This window comes from Chinchilla lanigera, unplaced genomic scaffold (assembly GCF_000276665.1).
Source record: "Chinchilla lanigera isolate Chin_1 unplaced genomic scaffold, ChiLan1.0 scaffold00088, whole genome shotgun sequence".
NCBI classification, from domain to species: domain Eukaryota; kingdom Metazoa; phylum Chordata; class Mammalia; order Rodentia; family Chinchillidae; genus Chinchilla; species Chinchilla lanigera.
The window spans coordinates 4,532,666-4,544,953 of record NW_004955489.1 but is presented as its reverse complement, the minus strand read 5'-3'; the positions used below and the strand labels follow the sequence as shown (position 1 = coordinate 4,544,953).

At 36.1% G+C, this 12,288-nt stretch overlaps 1 protein-coding gene across 1 annotated transcript in view; it reads right to left on the bottom strand.

Annotated features, from left to right (window-relative positions):
• The window catches only part of Cdr1 (cerebellar degeneration-related protein 1, 34kDa), a 24,153-nt gene that overhangs the window by 8,779 nt on the left and 3,086 nt on the right, over window positions 1–12,288 (bottom strand). The window contains 1 exon segment of the mRNA XM_013504456.1: window positions 5,671–5,690. Coding sequence (XP_013359910.1) covers window positions 5,671–5,690 — 20 coding nt within the window.

Below are 12,288 nucleotides of genomic sequence, written 5' to 3'. Positions count from 1 at the left end.
AAAAAAAAAAAAAAAAAAAAAAAAAAAAAAAAAAAAAAATATTCCACTGGCAGTTGAAGTAAATAAATATTTCCTTTTTCTTGGGATTCAATTATGTCATGTTTTGACATATTAAATATGTTAATTGTCATTCAGGTTTTCTATTTGCTTGTTTTACAGTTTCTGATAAAAGCATGTAACTCTTTTGTTATTTTATCAGTCCCCTATTTCTAACCTTGTTTGCTTTATGTATTGAAATATTTCTTCAATGTATTGTTTTATGAGTCTTATTGCATTATCTTTGTTCACAATATAAAGTTATCTTCTGTGACTCATTTAATGCTTCTCGTCTTGACTTTTCCTTGCTATCTCTGCTTTGTATTTTTGCCGTTTAACTGTTATGCATTTATCTATTCCCATATTATTAGCTTTTCTCTGTTTGTCTTTGTTAGATGGATCTTTTCAAAATAGACCATGATGATGTTTTTACTCCATTTGTGAATATCTACCTTTTAATTCACACTTACTTATTACAGTTTGGTACTATTTATTAATTTTTATGGATTTTCATTACTTATTTTACCTCCTTGCTGGGTTTTTCAAAGTTTGTACACTCCTTTTTTGTATACTCATTTAGAAATTCATATCACTTTTAATAATGATTACAGAAATATACATGCATATATTTTACTACGTATACTTTCTTACTACTGTAATTTTAAGGTAAAGCTGTAATAATTTTACAATAAAAATAGAGAACAATATCTGGTCTTACATATGTCTAGTATTGGTTCTTTTCATTCTCCTCTTGTGTGGGGTCTCATGATCTATAATTTAGATGCTTCTATCAACCTCTCAACACCTAGCGTCTCCTGGCTATCTTGTTATTGCCATCAGATTTTCTTAAATATCATTTTCCTCCTGTCAATCAAAAACCATCCCCACACACTAGAAAAGGCAAGGCAGGTCTGTGTGGATAAGGGCACTAATCCCATTGCTGTATCTCCAAAGCCTCACTTCTTTATACAATTATGTTGGTGATTACGTTTCTATCTATAACATAAACTTTCAGACTACACCTTTTGACCTCCTTTTTCTGCATTTCCCCACCAGTCCGGTAGTAGTATTCTTCACATGGTTACTTGTAAAAACAAAGACAAAATTAATATTTAAAATTTCAGTACAAAAGATCTACTCTTTTAATGGCTGAAAATGTGCTATATCTACCAGCCTAATTTTGCGTTTAATGGTAACAATGGTCATCCCCCAAAAGAAACACAAACTCACTTTTTTCCAGTTTACTTGCTTGCTCGGACCTGTATTCCCATCCTATTATAGTCTAACAGATCACTCCAAATTGCAGTGGCTTAAATCAATAACCATTTATTTTTGTTCCCGTACCTGTGAGTCAGCTGGGCATCTCTTCTCATCTTGGCTAGATTTACTTTATGTCTGCTGTCGTCAGTGGGTAAGGTAGGAAACTGATCTTTGCTGGGCTTTCTCACACATTTTGGAGTTTTCTGACATAGTCAGGGTCCCATCCACATGGTCTTTTCTTCTCCAACAAGTTAGGCTGGGTGTGTTCTCATGACATGGCAGAGATTTAAAAGGGTGAGATGTGTACAAGGTCTCTCAGGGCCTGTACATAGAACTGGCACACCATCACATCTACTCTATTCTATTGGTCAAAGCAAGTCATACCATAATCCCAGATTAAATGTGTGGGGAAATAAACTCTTTGTATGTGTGTGTGTATGTGTGATGCTGGAGATTAAACCCAGGGCCTCCATATGGCACTAAATCCCCAACCCTTTTTCATTTTTTAAATTTTGAGATAGCATCTCACTAAGTCACTAAGTTAGCTAGGCAGGGAACTTGTGATCTTCCTTCCCAGAGTGCTGGGATTACAAGTGTGTGCCACTATGCCTCGCAAACTCCACCTTTTAGTGAGAAGAATTGCAAAGGCACATTGCAGCAAGTGTGGTTATGGGAATCCATTTATGGTGTCCATCATTGTAGCTAAACTTACTGCAGTTTACCCTCTGCCTCCAGTTATCCTCATCCATCCCATGTACAAAATACACACTCCCCCTCCCAGAAGTCAACCTGCCTTTTATATACCAAATATTTGATGATAAAAGAAGAACAGCAGTCAGCCTTCACATTCAAAAAGAAGAAAGCAAGTAGTCTGTAATAATTAAAAAGTTTCAGAATAAGGGTTTTCAGAGAAAAATATGTTTCCTCATTATAATCCAGTTCTAATTGCTGTAAATGGCACTATATATTGTTCTCCATGGATCTTGGCTCTGTGCTTTGAGAATATACCATATATATATATAATTTTTTTTTTAAATTTTCCACTGTCTTGGGCATTTCCAGGGAAGGCTTTGGAAGGTAAGCCCTTTGTGCACTCTCGCAGCCTGCTCCCTGTTCATAGATAGCTGGAGGGCAAGAGGCATTTTTGCATTTTAAATTCCTCAGTTCCTGCTCAAAGAGAAAGAATGACTGAGATGAAAGAAAAGAGAAAAGAAAGAAGGGAAAATGTGAATATACACACACACACACACACACAAGATAGCTAAGGTAATTGTACTACTAATTTCTATTGCTTTGGTGAAAGGAACACATAATGTTTAATTGTTTGATCAATCTTATATGCCTATTTTATTTTTCTGAGCAACCAGTTTAAAGATTACAATATGTAATACAACCATTGTTAATTTTCTATCACCTTGTCTGAAATTCTGTATTGCTTTTATTGTTTTTATATAGTTTTATTCATGTCTGTGTTTGTTAATATGTCTTGGTTCTTTTATCTTTAAAATAAAACAAAATAAAGTGAATTCCTCAGTTCCTTCCATTCTAGGTTGGAAACATTTTTATTGACGCATTGCTCAATATTTTTGTGAGATTTCTCTGAATCTGTATCTACATCAGACAAAGATACACCCACAAATATTTTGAGACAAGCTTTCTCTACAAATGTAATTTATTTTTGCATTTACATTGAGCAGGTCATCTGTTCTGCACAAACATCTTAATTCCTGCAAGCCCTATTGTCTGTCTGCTGCTAGGTACTGTAATACTTTCAGAGGTATTAACATGGTGTCTTTTTTTTTTTGGTAATGGGAATTGAACTCACGACCTTGAACTTGCGAGGCAGGCGCTGTGCCACTAAGCTATATCCCTGGTCAACATGGTGTCTTACAGTTGCAATTTTAACTATCTATATAAACATACTTTGTGTTTTTAGCAATGTTCTTTTTTCAATTTTAAAGAAGAAAGAAAACCTGACAAAACAACAGCAATGAAGACAAAAGCAAAACAACAAAAATGATACATGACCTCAAAACAAAATGATAGGAATTAACAATGATTGCTACACTACATACTGTTATCTTCAATGCAGTTGCTCAGTTCACCAAACATAAGAATGTAAGATTGATCAAACAATCAAAGACAGTAACAAGTAATAAAAAAACTGCCATTATTATGCCATTAATATGGAAAAACTCTGGTTTTTCCAGTTACTTCACTACATATAAAACAGGTTGCTACATTACAGTAACAGTTTTCTCAGAAGATTTTAGATTTGTTGTTAGTTTTCTAGCCTCTGCCTGCTACCCAGTCCCAAAGACAATGCCATATAATTTATTTTATTTTTTATCAACATGTATTAATTTGACATATTAATGGCATTCAGTGTGATATTGCAGTGCTTGCATACAACATGCACTGATCAAATCCAGTTTCCCTTTATTCCCCCCTCTATCTCCTTCACAAACTCTGAGAATCACTATTCTACATTCGGGTTGGGTTTTGTATTTTATAACTTCTATTTAGGAGAGACAACTTATGATACATGTCTTTCCATGTCTGGCTTACGTCGTTTACAAAATGTCTTCCAGGTTCATCCATTTTGCTGCAAATTAAAGGATTTCATTCTTCTTTATGGCCTAAAAGAAACTCACCTCCACATTAAAGGCACACACAGAATGAAAACTGCAAGAATGGAGAAAGGTAACAGAATGAGCTATTCCTGTTCCACACAATGTAGACTTAAAGATGAGAACTGTAAAAAGACACAAAGTCATTACATAATAAATCCAGGGATCAGTTCAACAAGAAGATATAGCAAGTGTCAATATATATGCACCTAATATTCAAGCACTCAATTTTATAAAACAAAAATTATTAGATCTAAAAAGATAAGATGGAATGCAACAATACTGGGGAACCTTGACATTGCTTTTTTGGTGGATAGATCAGACAAAAATTAACAAGGAAAAATTAGAGTTAATCTATATTACAGAAAAATGGAATGATATTCATTTTAGATTTTAGTCTTGGCAGCAGCCCCACAAATTACCAAATTCTGTAGCAGTTAGCCATTGCTGTATAATAAAGTTCCTTAATCTTAGTGGCATAAATGTACTATTTATTACTGAATCCGTGTGGTCTCAGCTGGATGGGCTTTTGTGTCTGCTGTCAGCTGTGTACCAGAGGAGCCTGGGTTCTCCTATTTCAGACAAGGTGATAGAAAATTAACAAATTAACAGGAGCCTGGTTGAATCAGCTGGCTCTGGGCTACCTGAGGAATGCCTTAGCTGGGATGACTGGGCTGTGTCCAAGATATTCCCTGGTAGGCTCCTCAAGCATTATTCTTAGGACCTGACAGGGGTCCCAGAGAAGATGTGGAAATGGAAAAGCTTTCTTAATACCTAGGGATGGAACTGGCCCACCATCACTTCTACAACATACTATACTAGTGGGGAAAAAAAGTCATATGGCTAACTCAGATTCAAGTATTGCAGAAACAGACTCTTATTTCCTGTTGGGAGTATCTTCAAAGTCACATTTAAAGGGAATGCCTATTACAGGGACCAGCAAGGCAGCCAATAAGAACATAAAGTGCTGCATATGCCTTTCTGAAATCCTAACAGTCTAGTCAGGCCTTGGACATTGTGCTAGGACCTGTACAGGGCGTGTAATTTTTTCTCAGGCTATCATTTCAAATGACCCTCTCCCTGGTCCCTGTCATGGAGCAGGAGAGAGCTTGGCACAAGTTTCATTTGGCCTTAAGCATCGCCTTTTCAGGACTTGATTTTCTGTTGAAGTTTCTTGTTTTAGCCCATAATTTCTCCTTCACCCCCACTACTTTCTTCTTCACTTTCCATGGCCTTTGGTCTTGGGAGAGGGAGGACCTCAGGATGCCGTTCACCTGCTATTACCTGACCTCCTAGTTCTACCTCTGATTACCCTTTTTACATTTGCCTTTGTTTAAAAGTTAATTTACAATAAGTTTGGGATATTTTCCCCAAGTCTGAACACTTTTTAACTTTTAACTTGCAGAGCACTTGAGAAACATCTTGTCTGTAATTCCAGCACTTGAGGAGGCTGAGGCAGGACAAATGCAAATCTGAGTCTAACCTGGGCAAATTAATTACATAGTGAGACCCTTTCTCAAAGGTAATTTCTTTAGAAGGAATATAGATTCAGCTCATGGTGAAGGCCCTAGGTTCAATTCGCAATAGTGGAAAGAAGAAAGAAAGAGGAGAGGAGAAGGAAGAAGGAAGGTGGAGGATGGGAAGAAGGGAAGAAGAAGGAGAAAGAAGAGGAGTAGAAGAGGAAGTGGTGGCATATTTATTTACAGAAAGACTGAATGCTTTTTAATATGCAACCACCACTTACCTTTGTGCTTCGTTGTGTAGCTACAAAAGTCAAAGATTCAAGGCAATACTTTAACATGATGTAGAAGTTAACAGGAAAATATCCTCCCTATGGTTTTTAGCCATGGAATAAAAGTCTGGAAAAAACTGGTTTGTAATTGGCTATTCTGCCGACTTGTATTAGCCCAGTCAGCTACTAACCAGCACATTTCCCTTATTTCTAAAGAAGAAAAAAGCCTAGTACATTTGTTTTATTCCTAAAGGAAAAAAAGAGCATGCATGAGACACAGCAGTTGTTTAATGCTTTAGTTGAATTGTCTCAAGATTTTTATTTTTCCATGTAGAAATTATCTTCATTCTGTAGAATTTTTTTCTGAAATCTTGTTGTTAGAACTAAAAAGAAAACTAAATTCATTTAGAATACATTTGTATAAATCACAATGTTCCAAGGCCATAGCTCTCTTTCAGACTCTGTCTTTAAAAACAAATTTTTACCCAAAAATATGTTTAATATGTTAAAGCAAGTATTCACATTCTTTATAAAAATGCAAACTTTTATTTTTTCCTTTTAATTAAGGGATTTCTTGGCTCCACTTTCATCTTTTCCTAACTCTAAATCTCACACCCTCTTTAATTATCTTTTGGGTCCAACTGATTCCATTTAAGGAAATAGTTGATTAACTCTATTATTACATGGTCTCTATCCCCAAGGAAAATTCCACAATGACCTAACAGTGTCATGGCTTTGGCCATTGGATTTCAACTCAGAAAGTCTCAGATCACCATCCTATCTTTCATTTTTATCAGCATTTTGTCTCATATCTGATTATTGTAGTAGTATAGTTCTTCCAACCAGTCTCACTTCTGATACTCACTGCAGAATTTTGTGTAGGTTATGAAGTTATGGTATCTGATCACATACAAAAGTACTCCTGCATACACACACTAGCACATGCACATAGTATGAATTGATATTGTATTGGTCTACTTCTGTTGCTATGTAGAAATAACTGAATTTGGGTACTTTATACAGAAATAAAAGTTTTATTTTGCTTGCAGTTTATGAGGTCTGAAGCTGTAGTGCCAGCATCTACTTGGTTCTGGTGTGGGCCTTCTGGTTATATCAGAAAATGATGAGTGGCTTTGTGCTGGGAGCACATATGAAAGGAAAAGATCACATAGAAGGATAAGAAACAAGAGGCTGGGAAAACACAGGAATACTTTTTTTATATATAACAACCATTCTCACGGAACCAGCTCACTTCACAAGCCCCAACTCATTCCATAATACAAGCATCAGTTTTTTCATGAGAGTAGCGTCCTCAATGGCTTAATTATCTTCAACTGGGCCCTGCTTTTCCAAATTTCCACCAGCTCAATGGTACCACAATGAGAACACATGAAGAGTGTTCTGTGGAGTGAAGCTTCTGTGGAGTTTCAGTTTTTCAGCTTCTCTAGTCTGTGGAGAACACATTCAAACCAAATCCAGATCATAGCAGATATGGTCCTGATGAGTTTATTCAGGAGTACAAAATCTTATTGGAAGCAAGGTCGACATTCAAATTACTGTCATATACAGCAATATCAATTCAGCTTCCTTCAGTCCTGCGAGTCTTTGTAGGGGTAAACTGCCATTGATATCATGCATATAGCAAAGAATCATGACAGATATGGGAGTCTGAATCATTCCTAATTTATCTTCTTCCATTCTCAGTAATTATATCACCATTTGAGAAGAGTACTGTTATGGTATTTATTTTGTCACCACAAAATTTGTTGAAGTCTTAAAGCCCAGTACCTCTGAATGTGACTGTCTTTGGAGATAAATATTTTAAAGATGCAGTTAAGTGAAAATGAGGCATGACTGGGCCAATATCTAATATGATTTGTGCTTTTAAGAGATTAGGATATACAGAGAGACACCAAGGGTGTGTATACATAAAGAAAAATCATTGAGAACACAGTACAAAAATAAGCTGTCTCTGAACAAAAAAGGGAAACCTCAGAAGAAACAAAACCTGCCCACCTGAGGCTCATAATTGTAGCTTCCAGAATTTTGAGAAGATGAATTTCTGTTGTTTTAGCTACACAGTTGTGGCATTTTGTGAGAGCAGTCCTAGAAAATTAAGAAAAGTGTAGAAAATTAATTTATGTACTTTCATTAGAGATCATATTTTCAAATAGAATCCACAAATTTTTGAAAAGTTTCTCTGCTCTTATGTGACAGCTTTCTGGTATACCAAAAATGTATTTTTCTTCAGTAGTATTTTAGGTTCAAAATCCTTTCCACTCAGTATTCCATAAACATTACACCAATGTCTAATAGCATCTTCCATTGTGGATGGAGAATTCGATGTTAGCCAATACAGGTAACCTTTTATACCTTTTCTCTGAATTTACATGATTTTCTCTTTATCGTTATAATTTACAAAAGCATGTATGTCTTCGTTACTTTTTCATTGCTGATACATAATACACAATACCCACAATTTAAAGGAGGAAAGGTTTATTTGGTTCACAGTTTGTAGAGGAAATAACAGGTAGAGATGGCCTAGAATGCTGTCAGCTGAATTTGATGGGGGATTGTGATTAGAGTTCGGAAGGACACAATGCTGACAAGAATGTGGAGAGTAAGTGCCATACTCCTAGGTTTCAGATGGGAATGAGGACTATGATAGAAACTTGACTAGAGGCTCTGTGTGTTTCATACCAACAAAGAAGTTGTTTACATTTGGTCCATGTCCTGAGACTTTATATGAGGCTGAATTGAAGGTGGTGGAGTAAATGATCTAACTGGTGGAGGAATTTAAGGCATCCTAAAGTTAAAGCATTGAGGTGGATAATTTTGGTGCTTTTAGCCAGATCTACAAGGAGAAGCATGAGAAAAAAAGCAGAACTAAATTATTTGCAAAGTTTTCAGCTTCTTCAGAATGGAAACACCTAGAGTGTTGGGGCAAAAGTAAGCATGGTTCCTGGAAATACTAGTGTTAAGGAAAACAAATCTACAGAAAAACCTTTGCATTAGAACAATAGGGAAGATGCCATAAAAGCCTCTCAGAAGTTTGCCAGAATCCACTCTAGCATGCTCAAAGAGGTCAAAGTGTAAACTCCTGCAAAAGACTTTGTTTTGAGAAGACAGCCCCTGGACACCCCATTCATTTAGAGTCCCACAGGGAATATTTTCCATGATTTCAGCTTTGCAGTTTCTCAGAAGCCAGTGCAGCCAGGATCCAGGGTTGTTAAGCAAATGCTCAAAATGGCAGCAAACCTTGCCATAATACACAGTGCTGGCTTTTCAGGCATGCAGAACACGGGAGCTGTGGGGTCTTGGAGGATTTCACCCCATATTCCAGAGAAAGGACTGGGAGGCCACGCAAAGTGCACCTGAGGGAACAGTGTGTGAAGCTGCAAGAGTGAAGCTGAAGGTCCAATGGGGATCCAAGGTAGCTGGAATGTCAAGAATGTGGGACATTGGCTGAGGAAAACCACAAACAGTGAGTAGAGTCGGCCTGAGAGAGGCCATAGGGAATGTAACCAGCAGTGTCAAGGATGTCCAAGCCCTTTGGAGTCCACATCTCACCACGACTTGCCCGAGTACTGGACTGGGAGCTAAGGACTTAATGATTGTCTGGCTGGGTTTCAGTTTTGCTTTGGCGCAATTCCTTTCTATCCCCTATTCCTCCAATTGGGGATGAGAATCTATACCTTTCATTTTATGTTAAAAGTATTTAACTTTCTTTTTTATTTTTATATAGGCCCACATTTAAAAGTTTTGCCTTCAGTCTCAAAAGAGGCTTTGGACTTAGAGTTTCCAGCAGTAATGGAACTATTAAAATTCTGGCAATTCTCAAATTGGACTAAATGAATTTTACATAGTGTGATTAACATGAGCCTTTGGGGGCCAGGGGCAGAATGTTGTGGTTTAAAGCTAAATTGTCCAACAAAAGGCTCTTGTGCTTGAAGATGAAGCCTGGTTAGAAGAGGAGGGTGATTGGATCATGACCCGGAAGGGTGTATTCTCCCTGGCTGCTCTCAACTCTCTCTGTTTCCTGGATTCCATGGATTGAACAGCTATCCACCCTATGCCCTTTCTCCATGACATTTATGTTTTACGGCCAGCCTACCATGGAGTGAACTCACTGAAACTGTAAGACAAAATAAATCTCTTTCCTGTAAATTGCAGATAAGTGTGCTGAACATTTGGTGATTATATCTACAATTGTTACTTCTTCCTGGTGAATCATTTCCTTTATCAGTATGTAGTGGCCTTCTTTGTTTCTTGTGACTAATTTTAGTTTGCATTCTACTTTGTCAGATATAAGTATAGCTACTTCTACTTGCTCCAGCTGCTTGAAGTACCACTTTTCATTCTTTGATTTTCAGTCTGCATATGTTTTTGCAGTTAAGGTATATATATTTTTCAGGCAACATATACATGGATCTTAGTATTTGGTTCAATCTGCAAATCTGGGTCGTTTAATTGTAGAATTAAGCCCAGCTGTATGAAGGTATGTACTAATTCTCATCATTTTGTTGTTTATTCCAGTATTTGATTCATTTCTGATTCTCATTTGTTTATCTACTGTCCTGATGAAATTTAGTCTTTCTCCTGACTTAGTGGTTGTGGTTGTCTTTCTCATTTGTGTTTAAGATACCTTTTAATATTTTCTGCAGTGATGGCTTAGGGATCATGAATTTCTTTACTTAATGTTTATAATGAAAGGTGTTTATTTTTCCTTTGATTTTGAAGTATATCCTTGCAGGGTATAGTAATTTAGCTTGGCAGTTATTTTCTTTCAGGCCTTAAATACTACATGTTAAGATATCCTGCCTTTAAAGATCCTATTGAAAAATATGTTGTTATTCTGATGATTTTATCCTTGTTTTTGGCTTTTTGAGACAGGGTCTCACTATGTAGCTCAGGCTGGCCTTGAGCTCATTTTGTAGCCCAGGCTGGTCTCGAACTCACAACAATCCTCCTGCCTCAGCCTCCTGAGTGCTGGGATTATAGGCGTGTGCCACAACGCTCGGCTCTGAAGAGTTTGTCCTTATAAGTGATATGATGTTTCTTTCTAAGAGCTTTTAAATATCTTTTCTTTGTTCTGAATTTTAGGCATCTTGAGTGTGTTGTGTCGTAGAGTTTTTACTATGATGTTCTTTTCTGGAAGTGTCTATTTCAAGTTCAAAATGGCTCCTTTACTTGGATATCCATGCCATTCTCCAGATTTGGGAACATATTTTTCAATAATTTCAGTGAAAGAGTGGGATTTCTATGACATTAGTATTTTCTTGCCCTCTTTAAGGACAAAAGGAGTCTTAAATTTGTCTTTTAGAGTTATCCAAGACTGTTTGCCTAATTTACTTGCTGTTTCTTGGGGTTTTTTTGTTCCTTATTTCTTTCCAAATGTTATACTACATGTACCTTCTTTTGAAGTCCTAATATTCTTTCTTCTGATTCCCTGTTCCTACTGCCAAGACTTTCAATTGAGTTTTTAAAAATTTGTCTAATTAACATTTTCATTTCCAGGATTTCTGCTGTTTTGTTTCCAAATATCTATCTCCTTTTACTGATCTTTTACTTCCTGCATTCTCTTTAATTCATTCATCTACTTGTCTCTTCTTGGATATTACTGATGATTTTCTCCATAAATTTTTCAAATTACCTTTCTGGAATTTCACTCAATTCATCATCTATGGGATAAACTTTTGGAGAGTTACGAATTTTTGAAGGCACCTTATTGCCTTGTTTTCTCATGATTCTTGTATTTTTGTGTTGAGGTTTGCAGATCAAGATGGATAGATACCTTTACCACTATCATGTGAGGGTCTTTTGATTAAGTGGTTTTCTCTTTGTGATGTGTCTTGAGATGTGGACACCCATTCAGTCACTTTTGAATGATAGTGCTGCTTTGAGAAGGAAGAGTAACATTAACAATTTGGAAGTGCACCATAAATTATCTTACAGTTAAATACTTATGTAAAAAAAATCTCAACTATTTCACTAACCCAGGAAAATAGACAAACAATAATGATATACAATAATTTAGAGAAAATGAAACATTAATTATATTATATTAAGATTAATACTAATAATATATGTAAAATAAAGTAAAAAGAGAGAAAGAACAGAGAGATAGAGAAAGGTATGAAAAAATATATTAAAAAAAAGGAAAGTAGTGGACCCTCTGATTACAACTGGCCTCACAACTGGCCTCACATATAAACAACTTGGTTTATGACTGAAATTTTACATTTAACTTACAAACAAAGTCTTGAGTTATGCCCCAAATGCTAGCCACTTGTGCTGTTGTAAACAAAGACTTGTGATGCCAGAAAAGTATTCAGAAGTATATGTCAGTGTAGCCTAGATGCATGTGTTTGTGGACATGATTTTGGTCATAGTTTTATATATTCACTCTGATTACTTTTTTCAAAATGGCCTCAGAAAGCTACAAAAGAAGATAAGAAAGGAAGGGAAGGTAAAGAAAGCAATCACAATGAAAAAGAAGAAGGAAATTATGGAGAAATATGAGAGTGGTGTTCATATGACAAATCTCGCTCATATGTACAGCACGTTGAAATACACCATCTCAACACTTTTTTTTTTTTTTTTTTTTTTTTTTTTTGGTTTTTCTCTGGT